This window comes from Diorhabda carinulata, chromosome 4, assembly GCF_026250575.1.
Source record: "Diorhabda carinulata isolate Delta chromosome 4, icDioCari1.1, whole genome shotgun sequence".
In the NCBI taxonomy this organism is placed as follows: domain Eukaryota; kingdom Metazoa; phylum Arthropoda; class Insecta; order Coleoptera; family Chrysomelidae; genus Diorhabda; species Diorhabda carinulata.
This window is the reverse complement of record NC_079463.1, coordinates 8,939,699-8,965,851: the sequence shown is the minus strand read 5'-3', so window position 1 is coordinate 8,965,851 and position 26,153 is coordinate 8,939,699. Positions and strand designations below refer to the sequence as shown.

Below are 26,153 nucleotides of genomic sequence, written 5' to 3'. Positions count from 1 at the left end.
AGATTTTCCATTTATCTTGTTTGAATAAACTACTAGAAATATATTCTCTTTCGATATTCATAAATGATAATCAATTACTTGTTTTAAAAATTCACTACGTATTTTTTGGAGATGAAGTACATGCGTTGAATGTTAACCTTCTGCGATGATTTCTTATAAACGTTTAACAGATAAGAGGCGTAACTTCACCAGAAGATTATCTCGATTTAATGTATATCATGTACTTTTGGTAAATTAGCCGCGAAATGGAGACTCTTAATAATAAAAGTTTCATGTTTAATACATAATTTTATACAATATCGTGAAGAAGTTAATGATCCGCAGAACGTACAAAAAAAAATAATAATCGAATACACTGTAATTGACGAAAAAGTATCGATTCCTTCTGCTCGTTTACAATTTTTAAAATGAATAAATAAAGAAATTCATCTTGAAATTTGAGTGTGTCTGCTATTCGCCCTCATTCAGTTCGCGTTATATTCTTTATTTAATGTTCATATCTCTAAAACCATAATTCTTGTGTCTGCTGCATTTGAGCTATAACATCTTTAAAGGTGTCAAAAACATAATGTATTTGGTCTTTGTCACCTTTTTTTACAGTACGCTGCATTAATAACATTATATTTAGGATAAGCTTCTATTGTACTCATGAAAAGAATAAACTTGTTTTTGTATAACTGCCATTAAAAGTGATACTTTTTATGGTAGTCAACAGTATCAGAAAAGTATTACGTGGAAGCGTGTTAATAGTTATTTATTATACAAAGGAAAATACTATGCGATTTTAGCTTAAGGTAGCGCTAAAATCTAGTACTTTTTCCGTTTATATCAAACTTTTTTGTGACGGAAAACGATGATTTAATATAGGAAAATATATTATTACAATATTAAGTCAGAAAATTATCGATGTGGAATTTTAATTTCGAAATTATAGACTCTGTTGTACTTATAACTCCGTTACAAACATATGAAAACTTGGCATAACTGCAAAAAGCACCAATTTCCTCTACCGTGTGATTTTCAATTGGACTCATTCACAAAATTTTTTGGTTCTTCTATCTAACATGCATCACCATAATAGTAGCCTACTGCCTGTTCACTTCCAGCAAGTCTTTCCCGGAAGACGAATTCCAACATTCTAACCTAACCTCCCCAAGGGACCAAGGCAAAAAAAGGAGCGTTATAGACTCATAGGGGAGACTTAATTTCTTTTTAATTTATCAAAATTCAAGCTGCACAACGTAAATTAGTACTTACTTTCGGTCCTTCTATTCTCATTTCAAAAGGAATGTCAAACAGTCGGCCTGTTTCGAAAGGAAAATGGTCACAAATAAACAAATGAAAAGGTAACAAACAATTCATTTGAAGGGGTTTTTCTAGAGGTTTTAGTATCTATAGATATGTAATTTTCGTAGATAATAGTTTAAATGCCAAATAACGCGATTTGTGCAATCCTGTATCAATCAGCTTGTTCAAAGAAACTTATTCAGTACAATTGAGAGTCGAATGAAATAAACAAGTTTATGCATACTTTTCTTATTCCTATCCTGACTATTTCATCAAATGCAGCATGTAATGCTGTATATAGCACGAAGATTCTAACCGTTGGCTGTTTGATATTGAAGTTCATTGGCTGTCAAGAGAATTCAAAGAATGATATAGCTAATATGACAGATCTGTAAAAATTGTTCAACGACATGGATCCCCAACAGCAAGGCGACGATCTAAATTCAATTAAAACAGAAAATATTGTTGCTGCACATATGAATAGCTCTAGATGTAGAGATATTCTGAAGATATTGTGAAGCTGAAAAACGGAAATGCGTTGACAAAATCTGCTTGACAGGATGAGGAAAAGAAATTATAATAATTCCAAAGTAGTAGGAAAACTTTGGTGGGTACTCTCTTATTTTGTATATTAATCCTTGATTAATCTGTCACCTATTAGAAAATGTATCCCTCATCTTCTGTGTCTTCTACACCTTGCTTTGTATCGAACCTTGGTTCGACTGATTGAGTGTTGTTATGTTCATGTGTATAGTATCACTATAGACACAGTTAACGCCCTATATGTACATGGCTTATTAGATAAACACTATCAAATCAATCAAATAAAAGTGTTGCCAGTTAATAAATCAACTATGTAGTAATATTTGTGAATTGGCACACCCTGTATGTTATTATTATAGTTAAAATTATGAAGTATTGAATTTATTTGACATTACTGACTCGTATTTATTGATCAAATGAATACACCATTTTTAGTTAACGTAACCCTGTGACATAATTAGAAATGCACGTTGATCGTGCTTAAGATTATATCTTATGATGCCTTTTTTAGAAAGCCATCAGAGCAGGAAATGAAATCTTGGAATTGAACATATCAAACGACTTTTCATACCAAGGGAATCAATAAAAACTTTCTAATATTGATGTTAGTCGATTCTAAGAAAACGAATCAGATTATGGAACAAAATGTAAGTGGTACACACCGAGTTTTATCGCAAGGTTCTTAATCTAAAATATTCTTCGAATCAATAGCAAGATGCGCAAACAACATTCAGTGAAGCAATGCAGTGAATAAGTGAAGGCCGCGAGACGTGACCATTATCATTCTATCAAAAACGTAAGGGTGAGAAACATATATGGTGATTCGCTCTTACGAAGGCATATGAAGCGTCTCCATTGATTGGAAAGTATGCTTTGAAAATATGTAGTGGAATATGATACACATCAAATTCATTTCATCTACCATCTGTTACGTACTCCATAATATTGTTTATTACGAGAACATAGTTGCATAAATTTGTATATTCTGTTGGAATTTTTTAGTTTTGGTGACAATTAACGACAAGAAAATGGTAGTGAAAGATATATAACAAAAGTAAAATGTTCAGTTGGTGCAGGTGCTATTTCTCCCTAGATAATCAGGAAAACATGCGAAAACATGCAATAGATAGATGCAGATAACAGGGGAGGTTTCTCTATAAATGCTTTGAAACATTTGTGATTAAATACAATAACAACTGTCAACAAAAAATGAGACGTAATAAATGGACAATGAATGATATAGGTAAAAAATAAGTACTTTTGTTCTGCCAGACAAACAAAAAAACAAATCTACTGTACGGAAAAATAAAACTCTGGCAGATGATTAGATAAAAACCATTTTTGACAAAAATTTATCAATTGATGTAGTATTACAGGTTACATTATGAAGTGACTCATAAATTTCAGTATAAGTTGTAAAATTTTTATATTTGAATTCAAATTCTTAGGCATGATATACAGTATTTACTATAAACCTCAAAATATATGATTTTCGGCTGAAGACACAAACAAATATCATCCATCTGATGTACTAGAATTCCTCATCATATTTTTCTTGGAAAAATTTATTTTATTCATAGCTACTGAACTTTTATAATTAAACAGAAATAGTAGGGAAACCTATTGTACCTCTGACCTATTTTGTATTGATATGCCAAATGTGTACCCTCTGACCTCGTTCTGCTGAAACTATGCCCACAACCTGCTTCCGTCTTCTTTTGGCAATTATCTTTGAATTTGCCTTTGGCACAACAGAAGCCCTCGTTTCGTCACAGTTGCATATACGGCCAGGAGTTAGTTGGCAGCTTCAAATTTTCTCTATAATGTCGTCCGTAGCACAAAAAATTGCTTAGCTCCTTAATAATAACCTATTTTCCGTCCAAACCCGTTTCCCGGGTTCATCGCACCACGTCCCTGTGTCACTCATGAGTTTGTAGTCACGAATCATTCTAAAAGTATAATAAACTCAGAAAAAGCGAACTCATTTTTACGGAAAAAAAAACAGGAACAGAATTATTCTCATTGGGGGTACTCTGTTACCCCATCACGCCTGCTAGCCGTTTTATAAAAAAACAAAAAAGAAAAAACAGTCAACAATCTTAAGGTCAGTTTAATTGTCAATCGCAGCAACACCTCACTAGCTGAGGTTATTCAACAAACCACCGTGTCAAACGTAATCAAAAGAAAATATGATAAACAATTTGCAGTAAATCACTTAAAGTTTTTCGATACTAGTTCTTGTGAACCACCAAACATCGAGCGACTGACAAAAATCATAGCAGTGATTCGAATGATAGATGAATCAGCGTTATTGGTCATTTTGAACTGTGAATTTCAATTGAAGTATTGAAGTTGTTACGATTTTGATGGAAAATTGGTTACTACATTTCAAATACCTCTCAAATCCTACATTAATTTAAATGGAAAGATAGGCTTATTCCAATTCATTTATTTTAAAAAAATATAACTTTGATATAACACAAAATTCTGTAAGACTAATGAAGACTATAATCCCTATAATTGACAAATTGATATCTCAAAGCACAAAGAAGGAACTGAACTTTATCACTCTAATCAATCACCCTGTATATATAAATTAATCAACATTTATGCAGGTATGATATGAACAAATTCACTTCCTTTTCAAGCCAAATTTGTAAAAAAAACATTCTAGCTCTAGATCCCCCTTAAAGGCATAATAATTAATAATTATCTACATTATATTATTGAAATTGAGTTATGAATATGTCTACTATGGAAATATTCTTTGATTCGAAATTCGTGTATCAAATTTTTTTAATAAATTGTGTCTTCCTTCCTTCCCTTATTTCGTGAAAGATTCAAAAAAGTAATAACCCCTCGGGAACATTCATCTAAAGTCGATTGGGACCCAACGCGAATTTCGTACTAGATTGCTTTGATCCGTCTCCACTATCTACTCGACAACACAATCTGGGTTAAAAATGGAAAATTCTGATAAAGCTGTTTTTCGAAAGCAGCGATACTGCATTGAATTTATGAAAAATAGAATACGATTATAATAGAATTTGTTTTTTTTTCTATGGTTACTGTGAAATTATAGAACTAAATATTATTATATACTCTACGATTTCAATGCGGTTTATCGACATACGAAGGAGGTTCTAATATAAAACGTCATTTTGCTATAAAAAATGGTATTATCCGAAAGCTTCCTGCGCAATCATTCGCGCACGAAGGATTCTATCTGCGCATTTCTTTTAATGGATTAAATAAATAATAATCCTATGGCAACAAATCGAGACTATAAGGATTTTGTTCAAAGTTCCCATCTAAGCTGAGCTGAATGCGAGTATGTATCCTACGGAATATATTGGTGTACCCAAGTCTCGTGTATGGTACAATATATTTCCTCTTTATACCGCTGCAGCAGACGCGTGCAAACTTTCCAAAGTGTGAATTTCTGTTCAAAAGTAACCGAGCCGTTCATGAATTATTTGCTCAATACTACCTACGCTGATTTCCAATTCTTCGGCCATATCGCGTACAGTACTGCGTCGGACTCTCAAAATTATATTTTTATACATAGCTCATCGATTCTGGGTGCATATGGCAAGTTTGCCTTAAATTCTCGGCTTTTCCGGAAAGTGGAACACAATTCATCCACTTAAAGAAGCAATCATCTCCAAATTTCTCTAAAAATGTTTGTTAAATTTCCGCGGATTTTACATTTTCCTTGACCTAAAAACGAATAACTGAGGAATGAAACAAAAAGAGTGAATGAAGAAACATTTGTTTAATGCGATTTTCACAATTTCACTATATAATGTAATACAATTTTAATATATTTATTCCAAAAATTCTACACAAATAAAAAAGTTATGGTGATTTAATGGATCTAATTTGAATATAAATCATCTCCAGAAGCTGGAGGAATTGTTGTTATCTCCAGATTTCCCATGATTATCAGAATTTCTGGCGAACCACCAAGGTACCCACTCCCTATGCGGTTGCTGTGGTTTAATGTTATCTCCACTCCTACCAGAAGTGTCGGTATTTCTGTTTGCCCACCATGGAACCCAATCTTTAGGTGTTTGTTCACAAGTATCATTATTTTTGTTTTCCCACCAGGGTCTCCATTCTCTTGGTGGTTGTTGTGGTCTATTGTTATCCACGCCCCTAGCAGTGGCATCAGCATTTCTAGTAGCCCACCATGGAGTCCATTCTCTGGATGGTTGTTCTGTAGTATCAGCATTTCGGTGAGCCCACCATGGCGCCCACCCTCTAGGTTCTTGTTGCCAACGACTGTATTCGTTTACTCTTCCAGGTCCGTCGAAGTACCTGCTTGGTGGATTCCAGGGTCTCTGACATTGCTCTTCCTGCCAACAACAAGGAGGAAGTTGGTTTTCAAAATAATGTCTCATGAACCAAAAAGGTGGTATACATTTCTCTTTGCTCCGATCTCGCAACTGATTATCGGTACCTGTAATAGGAAAAACAAATTATTGGAATATTTAAAGTTATATTGACATATCTCCTAATGAAAATTACAGCTTGCTTTCATATAAGGAGTCATAATGAAGAAATGTTGAACGAAATTATGTAGTGAGAGCGACTCTTTACTATAGCTGATCACTTTGTTCTGACCCTAACTGATTTACAATAAAATTTGCTACTAATCTGAAAAAGATCATTTCTGACTTGACTATACCGCGTTAGAAGATGACTGCAGATGTGTTCTACTTTACTTGTTGGCTTCTGTCGAATCTATCACGCGAGCATTTTTTTCATGTTCGGTTTCATTTAACAAATTAGATAGATCTACGGAACTGTCTATCCCATTTAAACGACATCACTTTTCACTACATCGTACGAACTACAGATTTCCTTAATTTATCATCATGTTCGAGACAACTATTTTGAATGCAAGTACTGAATCACCGTGTGTTGCTCAATACAATGCATCTTGATGCAAAGATATGATTCTCTCGAATGTGGGCTTCTTCTACAGATACACTTTAGTAGGTTTAGAGTCCAGTTTTAGGTTGAGTCCACACATAATTGGTTAGGTTTTAAACAAATGATAAATAAAATTAATTTGATTTATAAATTAGTTAGGGGGATTAACCCTAGTATTTTTTATAAAACAAGAGACCAAATAGTTATGGATATAGATCATCATATGCATGAGATAGATGTATCTAAGAAGCTGGGCAATAAGGTATGATATAATCCAAGGTTTTTGTTCAACTGTTGCAGTTAAATACGTGATATAAACGTATAAAGTGCAGTAATCCAGGGTTGAACATAACAGAATTGTTTTCTTGGCATCATCATGGTAAAATTTATCGTAAAGCATAATGATTGGATAATTTATCTACAGAAAGTAGTTAATTGTATGAAATACTGCACGAAAAGTCTTGAAGCTCTTACAAAAATTGAGCCAATCATGCAAGTAGATATAAGAAGGAAATCTTCAAGAATCTTGCATCTATAAAATTTCTTGTCTGATAAATGTGTTGATGGTTTGATGAGATGAGATTTGAAATATTTATTTTGAAAATCCTATACAAATACAAAACAAAGATCTAATTGTTCAAATCATAAATGCAAAATATTTGAACTAAATTCAAGGTTTTTAGATATAAATGGTAAAAATTAGTCCATGAACTAGCTGGTATTTTGAGTGAGTGATTTCAAGAAATCTAAAATTTGTTTCTATAGTTCATTTCGTGTTGCTTATAAAGAAAACGAACGTTTATGATAGGTCAGCCACGCATAATTACAACAAAAAACAGATATCAAGAAAACTGAAACTTTGTTGATACGTATATTTTGAAATAAATAAACACAAAAAATAATCAGCTGACCTTCTGCTGGGGAGTTAATTGCCAGCTTAGACATTATAAAGTATTTCCGGGGGTCCTCTATTTTCTCAGGCCGAAAAAACGATTTTTTTTAATAAATCACATCTACAACTTGGTGCAAATGGCGCAGAGCCGAATTTCCCGGTGAGTGTTATAAAGACAATTTATGAAGATTTATCCAAACAAGAATTGTTAAGTAGATGTCTAGGAACGGAAACTAAAAATAATAACGAGCCGCTCAATATGTTCCGAAGCACCTCCAGTGGTTGAAGTCGGCATGTTTCTCACTGTCAATATCTTCAACAAAGGAAGACCTTGGAAACCACGGGAGTGGAAATCGGCCTATAAGCTGAAGGATATATTCAATAGCATGATGGCTCTCAGATCCACCGTTCAGAAAGGCGCACGAGTGATGATGCAAACAGGCCTGAATCATGAAAGGAGAAGACAGAGCAATTCTGCTGAATTTAGAATTCACTCTAGTTTATTCGCTAGTTGTTTAAATTAGATTGATTATGTCAAGGGTTTGCCCGTACAAAAATAATTGGAAAAGCCGAGTAACTAGACGACCCCCTTAAACTATCAAATCATTTGTTGAAAAGTAGGATAAATCACCAATGATCACCAAAAAAAAATTGGCACACGCCAGGATATCAAATTTGCTGACTCGTCGATTAATGTTTATCACAATAATTATCTGTTGCGAAGGACATATCCGTCTGCTCTCTGATAAGATGAGGAATTAAGAGAGGCATTCAGTAAAATGAGAAAAAGATTCCAATATATCTACTTTTCTTATGAAGTTATTCAATTTTCGAAAAAATTTTTCCTTTGTTAATATTGAAATGATGAATAGACAATTTCAAATTCTCATCAACTTCTCATTAATATGCAATAATTTCCGGTACCTAACCGATGAACAACAGGTGCAAAGGTGGAAAGATGGAATGGGGGAAATTGAAATGATATTTAGACAAATCTCAGTCAGAGATATCGTTGAATGTGGAATTTCAAAGAAGCAAAGAATACGTACCGAAAATTAAATCAATAAATATTTTGTAGGAATGAACAAAAACGGAAATATTACATTAAAGCTCGAAAATATGAATAGCAAATTATGCGAAGCCTTTATGAAAGCGAAGCAGAGATCAAGTGAGGGAAAGGTATGAGGTTGAACCACAACAAAAAATTAAGTATGCTATTAAAAAAAGTAAAGCAACAACAAAAGTACTGAAAGTGGACGAATATTTTTTGAAAAGAAATACAATCCGTCCGTAAGTAGGGATCGGAATCAGATTAAAAAGATAAAAATTGATAGAAATATACTCAAAGAAGATGAATGGGGGGTAATCACGTGATTTTTATGAAGAGAATTCCGTAATGAACCAGGTATTAGTATTACGACAGTGTATATCAGAAGTCACTCCTGGAATTGGAAAAAACTCTTCAAAATACAATGTATCTATTAACTGCTTATTAACAGGAACTAAAGACTAAGAAAATAGTTGAAATTGTCATTGGAAATATTCTGGTAGATTGCAGAGAAAATTATTACAACAAACCCAATCACTTTTTATTGTCCTAATTTAATTTGGTGGGCCCTACACGAAATTGGAATATACTTACATGTTTGCCAACACGGAGGAACGGGTGTCAGATAAGGACATCCTTCAGATTTTTCTTCCTCTACATCAAGTTTCTCGAAGAAATCCAAAAGAGCTTTATTGACAGCGTTTTTAACAGCTTCTTGAAATTGTGGAGAGTCTTGGAAATTATCCATATTTTGATTGTTGGTACTCATCTGGAATATGACAATTACACAAAATTTAACACTAAAAATAGTATATATAATTTTAAATTCGTGTCGAGTCACAGTTATCTCAGTTATCAAATATTTTTGTTTAAGATAGGTTTAATTATGAATCGTAAATATTAAGTTATTTTTTAATTAGGAAATACTACGATTTTGGTGAACGGCGCTGATGTGGTAGTTATTTGGAACAGAGTTCGGGCGGTATAAAATATGTCCAGATTTCCAAACTTTGTTTGTTTTTTCATACTAATGCTATAGACTCGAAATAAACACCATTAGTCTTGTAAAATGAAGTTGTATTTATTATTGATAAAAAAAATATTCTTTTTTCAAAATTTTCCAAGCCAATGTATCAAATACATTTGATTATAATTGAACAGTTTCGAAGGAATCTAAATATAGGATAGAATGTTGATTCACGGTCACAACACAAACTAAGATGACCTTGATATCTATTTCAGGAACACATATTAAACATTAATGGTTATACCAAGAATAATAGTTTGAAACTGTACAATTTTCGATGAAATAATGATTCTTAATTTGAGTACTGAAGTTATAATAATATTCTGAATTGTAATTACATCAATCTTTTTTATACAGTTTGTTGCTAACTCCATTCCATTTCTAATGTTTTGGTAAATTCAATGTTAGAGTTAATAATTTAGGAAGCAATGGGAAAAATTGTATCAAATTCATAATAACTTAATCGCTTTAGTCAACTCGGTAACTACTTATTTCAAGCGATACCAACACTAAATTTGTTATTAAAGTAAAGAATGAATGGTAAACATATAAATATTTTCAGCATAATTGCTACTTACTGTTTTTAACTAAAACTACTCGTTTATTTCAACAGAAGTCAACTGTTTACAACTTCAGCCTAAAGTGTGGTCAATCTTGATAAAAAAACAAAATTTTAATTACTGTAATTATAGACTACTGATAACTCGATAACGCAGCCTTCACAACACAACACATAAATGAATAAAATCAAGCGGCTATGCTGGTCACCGCCCTGTTTTGAAAAACTACAAGGTTAATATTCCACTGAATCTTCTGTTATTTTCATGAGTAAAGCATTATTTCAATGAAATAAAAATTGTGCAATAATTGTTTTGCTCGTCGATTCACATCAGTTAGGAATTTCCCGCGTAGGTACACGTCATATAATTTTCTAGATGTATTGTGATGTAGAATTGAGGATATACAGGATGTTTCAAAAAAAGGTGATCCCGTCTCTACAATAGATAGGAAACTGAAAAATATTTTCGGTTTGCGCGGTAAAAAATTTTCATAAAGCCATCCATATTCGGTTCGTATTAAGTACTATTGACCATAACTTTTTCAGTATTAGATTTATTAAATAAAATTTCAATTGAGCTTGATAAAACTCGATACTGTGTACTGTTTTCGGAATATTTTGATTTGAAAATTATGGAGTAATAATCGATGCTGGTAGAAGTTATGATAAATGTATTGATTGTACAAAAAATCACAAGAAAAATTTAAAAAAAGGCTCATAGCATCAAATAGAATTCAATTAGAGTAATTGTTCGAAGTGCTCTCCGTTTTCACGAATAGACAAGTCTATCCTTTTTTCTAAAGAATCCATTAATCTTCTAAACGGTTGGAAGTCAGCTATGAGATAATTAAAGTCACATTGAATTCTGTCTTTTAATTCTTGGTGTGAATTTACCTCTGTAACATAAACTTTTTTTAAAAGATACGACCAAACTGTGTAATCCAAGGGATTAAAACAGCATAACCAAGGAGGCTAATTAATGAAAGTTTCTGCACCATTATCGTTGGATTGATTAGGAAAATGGTTACTCAACCAATTACGACACCTTCTATCAAAGTGCGGTGGAGCTCCATCGTGCGAACAAAATAGAGATCTTCGTTCGTTTAGCGTTGAATCTTGAATAAGTAATTGCTTAAAAACTCCAGGTACATATCACCATTTAAATTTCCAGGTAGAATGTGATAATCTGTTATTGCCCAAACATTAACTTTAAATGAGTGTTGGTAATGTGATACCTTTTTGACTTGTGGATTCTCATAAACATACCTTGTCGCGTAAAAGTGGCCTAGTCTAAAAAAAAAACATTTTAAAAAATTCCAATTGAGGGATGTCCTTTCTTATAATGTTTGACAAAAATTTACTCTAACCGGTAGATGGTCTGTCAAGAGGTACGTACGAAAGACCTCAGTCCAAATTTTTTTAAATGTATCTGTTTTATCGATGGTGTGCCATTTACGCAACAAAAAATTTTCAATGCCCATAATGATTACCAATTAATAATAATAATAATTGATAATTTTTTCAATACTTTGTACCAGCATCGGTTATTACTTCATAATTTTCAATTCTAAATATTCCGAAAATGTTACACAGTATCGAGTTTTATCAAGAGTACCTTTTTGGTGTAAAATTGAATGATGTTCAAGTTGGAATTGAAATTTTTTTTGATAAATCTAATATTATACAATGTTGCCAGTAGTTGTGGAAAAATTGGAGAAATTTTTTTTGTCTTCAACCCCTTTATATTGAATACGGATGGCGTTTCGAAAATTTTTTACTGAGTAGACCCCAAATATTTTTCAGTTTTATATCTATCCTAGAGACGTGATCATCTTTTTTTGAAACACCCTGTATATTATTTATATACCTTTCGAATCACTTTGGATAATATGAATTTTCCTTGTTTTTATTATTTTAATATACCACAACTCCTTAAGGGCGACAGTTACTAACAAAATTTGTGAGACAATGACATACTCCTTTTTCGAGTGTTGCTACTTAAATTTTTAAAGAGACAAATAGAAACGAATAAGTACTTATAATTGTATATGGCTTGGAATCGACGTAACCACTCATGGATCCCTGCTTTTGTTCTTCCTTTACATTCTTGAGTCACGTCTGTGATCTGACGTAGGCGACCTCACACTTCTTTTCTGTAATATTTACTTCATTCACCACATACATAAAGGCCTTCTAAACATAAACCAACTTAAATATAAATATTTAGAAGCTATTTCAGGCGTTATACTTTCGGTAGTCTGTCAGTGCTTTCCAACAGGTGGCAGACCGAATTATCATTGTTAAGTCGAGCACCAATCCACTACACCACGGTCACCATAAGGTAAAGGTTTGGCAGCAGTAAGACTTATCCCAGTTATCCCCCCATTATGTACCCAGAATCGCAAAAAAAATAATTAATTTATACACTTTTCCGGTAGTTGAACTAAATTTGGGGAGCTAGTCATTGTTCATTATATAGTATGAGAGATCTTTTTTCGTATAAGGCACACATTAGTCTGAATATGTTTCATGACATCATTTAGAGAAGATTTTTTGGAACACATTGGTTTGTTTTGGAATATTTTGGAAGACATTGTTATGCTATAGTTATGATATATATTTAATAAAAAACCACTATTTACAATATTGCCCATCATATAAATCAAATCATGAGCAAATATTTTTCCAAAAAAACCTTATAATTAGTTACAAAATTGTGTCTATCCAAATAATTCAGTCTATATAAAAATGTAAATAGTAACAATCACAGTAAAATAGAACTTGATCCATAATTTTACTAATATTATTCCGTAAAGTCAAAAAGGTGGCCAGGTTCACAAAATTTTCTGAAATTATCAGGTTTTCTGTAGTAGGAACATTGATTCCAACACCAAGGCCCATAATGGTGATGGTGATAATCGAAATGATTAGGATGGTCTCCAAAACGATGATTCATTCTGTGAAACCAAAACGGTGGCGGTCCATGTGTTTTAAAGTCAGGACCATTAGCCATATCTGAAAAAAATTAAAGGATTGTTAAATATTTTTTGTTATTGGAATGAAACTTTTAATGAATCAAAAGTAATTTGAAATTGTTCGGGATTTAAGCCAAAACGACGATAACAAATTTTTGAGGAATTGAGGAATACTTATTAAAAAGTTGATCAGCACTTCAAGCAATCAAGATACAAAGATCAAAGAATTGATATTTTTTTTTAAATGAATTATCACCAACTGAAAATGAAATTATTAGTTTCTAAAGTACATTAGTACCTTACAAATAACGGAGATACTTCTACCCATCACCCGTTAAAGTTTCAGTAACTAATTTTGAACAAATATGAACTTTTACCTGATTGACTTTGTTGTTGTTGATGTGATTTCTCATTCCATCTCGACCAACGACAATGTTTATGTTTATGTTGTTTTTCCCAGGGTTTACCTTCAAAATAATCAGCTACGGCTTTTTGCACAGCAGTGTGAACTATATCTTGAAACTGTTTTGAATGCTGGAAATCATCCATATTTAAATTATTCGTATTTGCCATTGTTACAATCTAAATTTATTTTTATCTTTTACACTTGATAACGTTGTGTATAAACACCGACACTTTAATGAATTAACCGAGTCGCGGTTGGTTTATTTATATAAAACTCAACGTTCCTGTAAGTAGAATGATAGTTGTGCAATGTTATGGTATATGTTCCAAACAGAAATGAATCATTCATAAATTCTCACCGAATAACAGCTAGCCAGTACAATTACTGATAATATTTATGTGTAGTTATTTTTCAGTAATTCTTATGAGCAACTATTCTAAAACTAATAGAAATTATTAGAACATTCTTGAAAATTTTGAGACTGAGTTTATTCTTGGAAAACTTATTCATTAGAATTGAAAATTGCAAGTCACTTTTTGTAAACACCAAAAACATTTCATGGAATAACGGTGAATTTATACTAAAATACTCTATTTCAAAGACGAATAGAAAATTAGAGCAAAATTATTTCTTGTAGAATGTAAGTATCCACAAACGAATTTTTTAACATAACGAATGTTAATCGTAAAGCAGGTCTTTGGGAAAAATATATTCAATTGGTATCAGATTTGGTACGCTTACTAAAATTGAATAATAGTACCATTTACGGCAACAGAATTAGTAGACTCATCGAGTTTCTGCTAAAAACCAAATTTTCATGTATCTGATTATGAATGTATAAATACCAGGTTGCCTTTCAGAATGTAGCCCCTAGTATTTCTCAATAGTTATTGTTAATATATTTTTAGTATAAAATTCAGTCACTTGCTTTTTGAATAAAATATAAAAATAAAGATTCTGAAAAATTACGTTCGTCGCTGCACCTCGATTGATACATTTATATGTTCATAACGTTCATTAATGATTTATATATCAAATTAGATCCGATTCTTTCTATTTTTCTATTAATATATATAGTTGCCCAATGAAATCTGACCACAAATAAGGGTTACTGGCTGTTGAAAATGATTAATATTTGTAGTAAAGTGCAAGAGAGCACGTAACATAATTTTTCAGAAAAATAAGACCAAGGTACCTAGAAGAATATGTTTTGTGCAAGATTGTTTGAAATAATATTGAATTTTATCAAAGTATTCAATCGTCTTTCACATATTAATTGAACATTCAAGCAAATTAAATATATCAAAGTTTATTTATCGAAGGAAAATAATAAAACAAAGAAATAATCAGTGCGTGATCAGCAAGTGAACATCACAGGAGAAACGCGTGGGACACCGTTAATGGTCCAAATTAGTGTGACCATAATATATCACAAATAAAAAGTAGCTTCAAAGGTGCGAGCGCTGCATCGCTGAAGAAGAAGTGTAGTACAGGGACGGCATCGTATTATCGTACTGCAGTGAGATTGTTATATTTGTCTATTGCATAATTTTCTAAATATGACACAGAGACAGATGAAGAAGTTGTTACTTGCTATACTCCGCCCAAGAAGAGAACTAAAAAGCCTCATTTTAACGCTAGCCAAAAAAAAAAATGCTTACGAATATTTATAAAAATGAAATGCAGGAAAATTATGACAAGACTGTTCATGTCGTTATTTCTAAAACGGCAAATTTTCTTCAAGTGCCTACCAACATTCAAATTTACTGACGTTAAAAATATTTTTCATGAAGCTATTAAAATTACACGATAAGTTAAAAAAGTGAATTCATGTATTCATGTCCAGGAAAAGGTTGAAACTAAAATGTGGAATATAGACAATTGTCATTGATGTGCAAGTTGAGCCCTTTATTCTAAAGTAGATGACAGTGGAAGCTCAATGTCATCTGAAGGGTAATAAGAAAATGTTTTGAAGTACAAAATGAACATTTTATTTTAATGTATTCTCGATCTCTGTATTCGGTGTTAACAATAAGATCATTATATTATTAATCAATTAATTATTAATACCTGATTCTTTAATGAATGTGTTTGATATTTTGGCCGTTCATTTTATATCTATCACAAACTTCACGTTTGCATTTTAAATTTTTGTAATAATAATTAAGCACAATAATTTATAATTTATTTTACTGATCTGCTGTATGAAGCCACACATTATTTATTAAGTGTTATATGCTCTACTTTGTCGTTTTCAATCCTGATCACGTGCTCTAAACGTGATTATCTTTTGGTTCACATTTTTTTTTCGATAAATAGCCTCTAGAAAGTTACCTCTTATTTTTGTAACTATTATTTATCATCGGAGCTATCACTTTTATCGCTACAAATATCAGAAACTTAGTTCGAGGAATCATACAATATACTTTCAACTTGCGTTGATGTTGAGGCTTCCAGGAACCATATTGGTTATAGAAAACCATCCAATAGCAGCCCGCCAATATTTTCCGTGCTTATATGCTCTATAATCTATATAATTCACCTTAGTATTTTCCAAGTTAGCAAATTCATTTGTATTATCTTTCATAATTTCAAGAATTGACGGTCAATTGTGTTTTCTAAAATCTCGAGATATACTTTACCAGCTAAATTAAAGTTAAAGAGACCTGATTATGGTTTCCCAAAATACCTGCCCTGACATTCACTTTTAATTGTAACAGTAACAGTTTTTCACGAAACATGTGGTGATTTTATATATGTATTGACATTTGAATTAAGGAAGAAAGTACTTTCGTTACTAAATCAAATTGTCCTTACATAGTCCAGCTGCTGAAGATTTTCAGTGGACATACTCTCACAGGATTACAGCCTTCTGTCGGGGTTGAAATCTGAAAGTTATTGAACCATTTTTAATTTATATGGTTGGAATTTGTTTTCGGTCAAATCCATATGTACTATACTATGGCTGATTCCACAGGTATAGGCTACTTGGGCTGTGGAAGAAGAATGGTTCATTACAATTTCTGCAGCTCTAACAATTTGTTTATCAGCACCAATATTTCATCGACTTGATCGATTGACATCTAATCTCTTTCACAAAGTCCTCGATATTTCTCATTTGAAATGTGTTCAGCTACATTAAAATTATTTCTAATTTCACCAATAATCAAGATAGCTGTTACTTTGTCAGCTAGAAGACGTGACATTTTGCTTAGATATATACTTAAATGTCTCTTTAGACAATAAATAACTTAAAATTCAAGATATTGCATATAAAAACGTCAATAAAAGAATTTGGAATAGGTATTTTGAATACCTTTCACACGAGGTGTTAGTCGCCATGAGATCTTTTTTAATATTATTGGTTTGAGTTACCTAGTAACGTCACCTGTTACCTAGTCGTAACATAACATTTCATCCGTCTAAGAATCACCATTTAAAAGAAAAGAGGGGGCAGGGCATTTTTGAGAAGTACTGTATAAGCAAATTTAATAAGTTCTTTCACTTTACAATATGCTGGATTGTATGGAACGGATTCAATGATAATATTACCCTATGAGTCCATAGAAATTACTAATTCGTATGCAAATTTTGTTATAATTTCCGGCAAATACGGTTTTTAACGATCGATTTGGAAATGCAACAATGATACGTCCGCATCTCCCAAATATTCAGTTAATAGAGAGTTATAGTAATTAATTAAATTCAAAGTTTAATAATCACAACATGTCGCAATTGAATTAAAACAGTTTAATGAAGTGCCAGAACGGCATTGGTCAAACGTTATATGGGCAATAAAATACTTATTATAATTTTCTCGCAGTGCTATATGAGGCTATTTTCGACATATATGAGTAGATATATAGCCTGTTCAGAGAGTAAATTGATTTGCCAATATTTAGATATCTGTAAGATTTATAGAAAAAATATTGTTTTCCAAATAATTCATACCATCTCCATAAATTAAATATAAGTATAATAATCCATTAACTCACATACAGTAAAATTTGTTTATAAGACAATAAACTGTTTGTGTTAGTTTGGAGTTATTTTCATTCAGTTCACAATTTTTAGATAAGAGCTTTTAAATACTTGAAAACAAACACAAAAATAAAAGAATAAATTCCACATATAAATTAAAATCTAAATATAAAGTATACACACGAAAAATACAATAAGATATTTCCTTCCAAAATGTATATTGTCAAAAATTTAGTAGTATACATTACACTTGATTGTCAAAACAAAACAAATTCAATAATGTGGATAACCTAGGTAATATACAGAAGATCAGTTTTAATATTAAACGAGTAAGTACTATGTTCAAAATTGAATATTATTATTAGAATACAACTCGTTTACAGTGCAGAAAGTACTTATTCACTGTAATAAGCCGAAAAAGATGTTAAAGATTTGATTTCAATTGGAAAATGATTGTGCAGTTTTTTCGTATCGTACGGTATTGAGTCTTTGAAGGTTCCTGAGTTGATATCTGTGCAGTGACCTTTCTAAAATAGTAGAAACGTGCTTACGGACTAAGCGAACGGAATCAGATATGTATAAGGGAGGAAGAGTCAATATTTTGTATCTTCTAAAAAAGTCCCGGTTGAGGATCTTTCTGTTTAGTCTGAGTTAGAGTATCTAACATATTTAAAGGGAAAAAAGAGATGGAAACAAAAAATATCCATGTCTCTGAAGGCCTTTTTATATTCTACAACATATTTCTAGAAAAAAAATATGATTCAACTTTTCTTCTAAAAACATAATAATAGAATTGTCAGATTTGTTAAATTGTTCTGTTTAAATAGACAAAGTTTGAATTATGTATCTATTCCCATGTTCCATACTTAAAATTGTGTCTTCAAAGCAAGAAAAACGTAGTGACTCAAACTAATTAATTCAATTTTTACATGTAGTCCAACACGTCTTATTAGCTAGACAGACACTTTCCCATAAATAACTAGTAAACGCAAGTATTTCGAACACGTACGAAATAATTAATAACGGCATATTTTTATGCAAGATGCAACTTTTAATTACTTTTTTCGTTCACAAAGTTCCTAGCACTTCCGAGATCTCAGAGAATATTATTTCTGGAAAACGGTATAATTCACCAAGAGTTATATGCTTTTATTACAAAAAATATTTACCTGTCTGAATGCATTAACTGTAGTAGTTGCAAATTAGTTGTTTGCTCATTTTAAAATTCAAAAAGTGTACTAACAAGTTTTGTCCACAAAAAAACAGACGATCGCGATAACAAGAAACTGATTAAAAATGCAAATGAATTTAGGTTTTCCTCAGACTTATACGAGAAATGAGATGAGTTTTTATTTAATTCTACATTTTCAAAATTCTACCAGTATTCGTTACATTATATAAAATTATTCATTTATTTTTTGAAAAAAACTGTAATTGGATTCGATTAGAATCTAATGAAATGATCTTTCAAAAATATAAATTTCCAATTGCGATAGGTACTTTATCACGTGAGAACATTGATTACCTATATATGGAACACCATTTGTCTTAAAGATGTGAAACAGTAAGTAAAAATCAAGCTTTCTTTCTAAAAAGCTTCAATGTGTACATTTGAAGCATAAGCTCCCCAACCTTCCATCTTCTACTACCCCCTTTACACGCAAAAATTCCAACAACACCTCCTTGTGAATGACAGCTATAATAATTTTATGTGTTAGTCCATTATATGATTGTAATCGCAAATTATGAATTAATTCTCTCTATATCATTCTCTGGAGTAGTACTAATCGTGGTCGCTACACAAAAATACGTAACTTGATTCTAACCTAACCTAGCTTAACCTAACCCAACTTAACCTAACCTCTATTCGAATAAATTATTGAAATAAAAATATATAACCGATGGAAAAGTTCAATTTGATCAACTTGGGAAAGGTACAATTTGATCAAGGTCGAAATTCTGTATATTCGCCACGGATGGAAGATAGCAAGGTCGAGTTGTTCTTTGCGATTCAATCAGCGCCAGAAGTACTGTACATATAGAAGAAGTTTCAAGAAAAAATAATTTGATTAAACAGTTTTTTTTGTGGCTGTAGATAATGTGATGCCTGAAAACAGAGAAAAGGCAGTTGATGATACGATTGACTAAGGAAAGTATGGAAGTTGACAATATTACTCAGTGTATATATTGGTTGCGACAGTTTATCCGTTGCTACTGATTCTGATTTGGATTTGTGATATGTAGCTCTACTTATACTGATGAGTTTTATCATGAAAATTATCATTTAAAAACGTATCTTATTGTAAAAATCAAAGTTCAAACACTTATACCGATACAACCACTATGACATAATGTTTTTGACATACTTTGCTTAAAAATATTTTAACAGCCTACTATCAGTAATTGCAGTACTTACCTTTAAACTCTTCTTCGTGAAAAAATATGTTTCAGTTTCAGTGCCTAGTGCCTAGTGCCTATTAACGTCTAGACAAAATACTTAATATCTTCAATTAAGAATGCTTTATCATTCTAATACTATATCATACATAAAAATAGATTACCCATTTCTTCTCCTACTAATTTAAGATACACTCACAAGGTCTTAATAATCCAGACATCTTAGGCCAAATTAGATGGATATCTTGGAAAATCGACATATCCAGAATATTACCACGTAAAAACTTGTATCTTGACATCTTAACTATTTTCAAAATTCACATTTAATTGCAAGTTTTAAAGTCAGGGGTCAAAAGTCACAAAAATCGATTATTTTACTTTTTCTCGTTTTCTATGGATTTTACGTTAATGTTACTTCCTATCAATATTGTAGAGAATTAAATTTTCTACAGCTTTTCTATTTAATATTTTTGTATAACTGGACCTGTTTTCGAAATAGAGGGGGTAAAGCGCGGGGTCAGAAAATTTATCTGTTCAACTGGTAGTATCGATCGAAAACTCATAATATTAAGGGTATACTTTATTGCTAAATGTATGATTATCATTTTTATTAACTCTTAAAATCAATTCATTTCTTCTTTGTTACTAATCTATTTTTAATTAAATGTCAATTTATTTGCTAACATTTACCTGGCCATGTAATTAATAAATTGTTGGGGAAAATACTAAAATTGTATTTTAATTCTAATCTAATTTATACTAATGACTTTCTACATAAACAAAGAAGGAAAGAAGGAAATTTTTAATCAATGTTTTCATTAAACGGGTTATTTATAGATTCATTATTGTCAAAGTTGTAATTTCAATTCTCTTCTTCTTCTTCATCATCATCGTCATAGTCCCTCTGCTGCAGAATTTCAAGTTCTTCTTCATTAGCGTCTTTAACGACGTTTGTGTCAAAGTCATTCATGATCCCTAAGCTAAAGGTTCTATTATCAATATTAATGTCCCGAGTGCATGTCAAATTGTCGATAATTTAATTTTCTCGAGTGCGCGAATGCGCACGAGAGGAAATTATGAGACAATTTGACATGCACGAGAGGGCATTTTGGCAGACTATTTCCTGAGAAAAATTTAATTTAAAATAAACAATAATTGTTCCTTTTCTTAATATATAAAATTAAAACCAAATGATGCTTATTAATCCTAGACGAAAATTTGGCACTAGTGCAAATTATCGATAATTTGCACTAGTGCAGTATTATCGCTGAAATTTGATCGTTGCTAGGTAAACATAAAATATTACAGCTTTTTGGTTGGCTTAAATTTTTCGAAGGAAATAGTCATTAATATCGGTCTGATAGGTACATCATTGAGACAAGCTTATCCATTAAACTCGTCGCATGCTAAAGAGCACTGGAACCCCGCTTCCCTGCATCCTTATCGCGAACCAAGGCTACTTTTGCAGTTACAGAATTATGTTTTGAGTAATTAATTTGGTCCAGGTAGTGAAATAGTCATGATAGGTTCCATGAATTCGTTGCGCATTGTCCAACCCCATTCCTGGGGTTCTAGATCACGCCCTAAACAAGTTTGAATTTGATAATAAACGCGATTGAGCTGCTCCACTCGTTGGTGGAATATTTGATAACTGCACAGGTTTATTGAACTTTGTTGATTTAGTGCATATAATAGGGGTCCGATCTCCAGGTATAATTGATAAAGTTATGAAAGAATATAAGAGTTCACAGATTCTAAACAAGTTGTAATCAATTATTTCCATAGAAAACGAGATGTTTGCAAAAAATGTAAGAAAATCTATTTTTGTGACCCCTGACTTTAAAACTTGTGGCCATTCAATTATATGTGAATGTTAAGGATCGTTTTAGGATGTCAAGATACAAGTTTTTACGTGGTAATATACTGGGTATGTCGATTTTTAGATGTCAACCCCCTATAATGACTGGACTATAAATGTATTTTCACTCATAAATGAGTAATTTGAACGCAACGTTACATATTTTATTCTTATAGTTTTATGTTTTCACTTAAAGTGAAAATACTTTCTCAGCATCCGCATGAAAAAGATTAAAGGTTCACCCAATTCATTTTGTGAGATTATTTCGGAAAAAATTTTTGACTTTGTTCAATTTTGGTGAAACATATTTTTTGTATCTCTGCCAGTTATGAAATTAGTGAAGAGGAGACACCTAGAACTTGCTCCAGTTTCACTATTCCAAATAACAAACAATATTTATTTTAATAAAACATTTTTCATAATAAAACTCAGTCATATCTAAAGCTGCCTATTCTTATATTTTCTTTAATTGAAGTTTTTTCTTTAGTCTGAAATTCCAATAGCGCAATTTGAAATTCATGAGTTTGAATGTCGACTGCTGTCTGCTTATTTTTATTGACTTGAACTTTTTAAAAAATTTGATAAAGAAGTAAACAATATTTCAAGCTTCCGACAGGTACAAATTACGAATACTTGTTATTTTCATCTCATCGGAACGAAAGAGTCTTTTAGAGATTAAATTATAATTAATTTATGACTTCAATTCACTTGACTAATTCAGTGCTTAATTTGTCCTTTGGATATTCGCCATCGGTGAGAAATTCTGAAGAGAACAATTAGAGTTGACTTCCCTTTATTTTATTGTGGAATGGTTTGAATTTCCAAGAAAGGACTTCGTTATGTTGGGAATTTAAATAGAAACAAGCATTCAATCAATGATTCAAGAATTTCTAATAATGTGGGAAGGTGGACTTATCAATCCATTCATTTTGTTGAGAAAATCAATTATAAAGATTAAATCTAAAATATATGAAAATCTCAATATCTGCATATATGCATACTTCCAAATTTTCTTTAGCGTTACTCATCTTAGATCTCTTTTGTCTAGTTTTGTTGATTTTAGTACTATTTTAATTAAACATTCGTTTATAGCATACAATTCTGACGTTTCCACCTACTTCGGTCTTTATCAAAATATTTTGATTATCAGAATATTTTGTCTTGCCTCAACTGAACTCGGGATTACTCGAACAGTCGCTTGCTTTGACGTGAATAACGGATTCAGAATGAATCCTTGCCATGGAGCTCATCAGAGCATTTGGAAAAGCAGATTAAATGTTGTAAATGTTCAAGGAAAAATGACGAAGGACCAAGTTTCTGTGTGGTGATTGTCGCACGCATTTTTGGCAATTGCACCGTGGTTCGTTGTTAGGATTGTTAATAAGCTCTGAGATAAACTACAGATAAGATTTTTTTTGCATTTTACGTTCTTATGATTTCCAAAAGCTTTCCATATATGATTTCCACAATTTTAATTTTTCATTTTATTCCATATTTTTGTTTGAATTACTTTCATTAGATAGTGTTTTTAATGTGTAGATTTCAAGATTAAAAAGCCCTATCTTGAAGTTTTTGTTCATTGATGTTAATTATTAATATTCTCAATAAATTTGATGATTGGAATTATCCAAAATTTATAAGTGATACGATTTTCTACTTTTTTAAATAAAAAGTGTAATTTACATTACATTAGTTTGCCTAGCCCACCCTTACCATGAACAATTGGCTCTCAAAAAATTTGTTTTGTGTTGAATACCGAATATACAAAAAACAGCTTGTGTCGATTGGTGCAAAGTGATGTTGGAGAAACTCAATAGCGGTGCTTCAAAAGACGATTTTAAGATCATGACAGGCCTGAAATCATGTATCTATGTAATGGATTCGGAACTAAACAATAATCGACTGTATAGGTCTTCCAAGCTACTGAAGAAGACAACAAAAAGCAACAAAATCGAGAGCTGGCAGATGGAACGGGACTTGGACAGTAGAGGCAGTAGGACCTACACATTGATAACCAGCATTGAAAGCAATATAATTACTAACGAGCCACGAACATATACAGGAATATTACTAACTTTGTAGTCTGTGACAGACAACAAGCAAATGCAAGATAAACAACACACTCGAAGACCAATATCAAATCATACCCGAATACACCATAAAACAAAGAGACAGGCATGCAAAACATTTATAAATAGGTTGAAATCCATAGACAGGACATACCAACCAACAGACATAGATGCACAGGGAAACAATTAATACAATTGGTGAACCAATGGGGACGAAACATGATATTAGACGACGAAAATGAAATCATAGCACAAACACACCAAAATTATGAGAGAACAGACACAAATGATGAACGGTAAACTTAACAGTACTTGATATATAATAGACTATTATTTTCTAATTTTCATGTGAATTGTTTTGAAAAATAATAATAGAGAAAACAGTGGTCATTTTTCCCCAATAATTTTTGAAGTATAGTTGATGGAATGGTATTGTTCTTAGTTGGGGTGTCGCTAGTTAGGGGGAATTACACCGCATGCCGAAAAGTAGGTCCATAGGCAATCAGGCCAAATCCATTTCTTGTATAGGTCTTCCAAGACGAGCCAAATCTAACAAAAGTTCCTCGCGGACGGAGCACTTCGAAGCAAATAGTCCCCTGTTTTCTGGGACATGTCGCCACCGTTCCATTAGAGCAAAGTACAACGGTCAATTATGAATAGTTCATCAGTATCTGTTTGCTAGAAGTGTTTAAAATATCAAGGTAACCAAACGCAGAAGACGAATCATTCTCCATCACGATAATGTGAGTTCTCACACATCAGTTCAGACAAACACGTTCTTCAAACATTAAATTGATGGATAATCCGCCGTATAGTCCTTGTTTGGCACAAAGTGATTTCTCCTTATCCTGCATTCCAAAAATGAATTGCGATGTCAACATTTTTCTACAACTGAAGAAGCGGTTGATGTGTTCAAATCACTTGTTTTGCAGGTACCTCAATCGGAAAGAAAATCGCATGTTTGTCTATCTCAAAACTTAAGAAGCATCCCTGGTCTACATATTAGTTACATCGAAATAAATAGAATGAAGGTGGAATAATTAAACGATGATAAAACTGTAATCAAAGAAATTGAATCAATTCGCAAGATATCTGATCATTATGCTTTTCGATTGTATGTTCTAGCACTTTTTCAATTATCCCCCAAATGGTTTGCGTGTTTATAGGAGGTACATACTTCCATTACAATTTGAATCATACAGTACCTTCTAAGTTTAATTTTTTCCACACCTCGAAAATTTCATATTCATCTAATTCAATTAACTGTGTTTACTATGAAAGTTTCAAATGTAAACAACGTCATCAACATAAATTGTTGGAGAAACTCTATTATCTCCAAAGTTTTATTTGAAGCTTGTTTATTCAATCCAATTCTTTTGAAGTTTTAAATAGGAAAAATCTTGTTTGAGATAGGTACGGAAACGATGAATAACACAATACTATTTTACTCGAAAGAGAGAAGGAGAAGAAACGAGATTGAGCGTATAAGAATGGCCGAAACCACTTTACCTCATCACTATAAGACACCCAATATACCGTTAATCCTAAATCCAGACTGAACAGAGCTACCCGAGATGAAAGTTGTTGCTCTTCTTATCTAATCCTTTAGGAGATTAAATTGATATTATCTACGATTATTACATAGTTGATGTGTTGGAAAATCAGAAACGAATCAGACTTTTGATTTTCTGAGAAGCGATACTGGAATGAATTATTAGAAATTTTACTAGGATTCTTCTAGCGTGTGCAAAAAAATATTATACCAAAAATATCTCTTCTCTTTCCTCAATAGTTATTTATTAAAGTTTGATGATTTTGCCGCCCACGTTCTGCTATACTGCTACGACAAAATTATCTAATAAAACAACTGTAATAATCTTTTGTTTTTGTTCTCTATTTTAAATTGTGGTAGGGCAGAGCGGAGTCACTTGATCCGCATTTTGTTCAAATGAATGTAAGTTGCTTTCAAAGAAATAATAAAAAACTCCATTTTAAATCAGTTGAGATAAAAAAACTAAAAGATATCCGTTGTTTACTATAGTTTATAAAGAAAACAGTCAGATGGCTCATAAGACCATATAGGCGGTGTCTTTTCAACCACCCAACGGGGTCATTAGAGCCATTATAAACTTATCTCATTGGAACACGTTCTCCTGACGTAACAAAACCAACA

General features: G+C 31.9%; 2 protein-coding genes across 2 annotated transcripts; both read right to left on the bottom strand.

The window, feature by feature from the left end:
* Window positions 1-5,586: 5,586 nt before the first annotated feature.
* On the bottom strand, window positions 5,587-10,674 carry LOC130892469 (bifunctional endo-1,4-beta-xylanase XylA-like). Its single transcript, XM_057797904.1, has 3 exons — window positions 10,314-10,674; window positions 9,303-9,477; window positions 5,587-6,292 (listed from the first exon to the last, which is right to left on the bottom strand). The coding sequence occupies exons 2-3, from the start codon at window positions 9,475-9,477 to the stop codon at window positions 5,724-5,726; spliced, it is 744 nt and encodes a 247-aa protein (XP_057653887.1). The 5' UTR covers window positions 10,314-10,674; the 3' UTR covers window positions 5,587-5,723.
* Window positions 10,675-12,893: 2,219 nt separating this feature from the next.
* LOC130892629 (uncharacterized) lies at window positions 12,894-13,911 on the bottom strand. Its single transcript, XM_057798135.1, has 2 exons — window positions 13,647-13,911; window positions 12,894-13,309 (listed from the first exon to the last, which is right to left on the bottom strand). The coding sequence occupies exons 1-2, from the start codon at window positions 13,840-13,842 to the stop codon at window positions 13,098-13,100; spliced, it is 408 nt and encodes a 135-aa protein (XP_057654118.1). The 5' UTR covers window positions 13,843-13,911; the 3' UTR covers window positions 12,894-13,097.
* Window positions 13,912-26,153: the final 12,242 nt, after the last annotated feature.

Coding starts and splice junctions, on each gene's coding strand:
- LOC130892469 (XM_057797904.1), bottom strand. CDS start 9,477: ATGAGTACCAACAATCAAAATATGGATAATTTCCAAGACTCTCCACAA. Junction 6,293..9,302: donor TCCTCCGTGTTGGCAAACAT/GTAAGTATATTC, acceptor TTCCTATTACAG/GTACCGATAATCAGTTGCGA.
- LOC130892629 (XM_057798135.1), bottom strand. CDS start 13,842: ATGGCAAATACGAATAATTTAAATATGGATGATTTCCAGCATTCAAAA. Junction 13,310..13,646: donor ACAACAACAAAGTCAATCAG/GTAAAAGTTCAT, acceptor AATTTTTTTCAG/ATATGGCTAATGGTCCTGAC.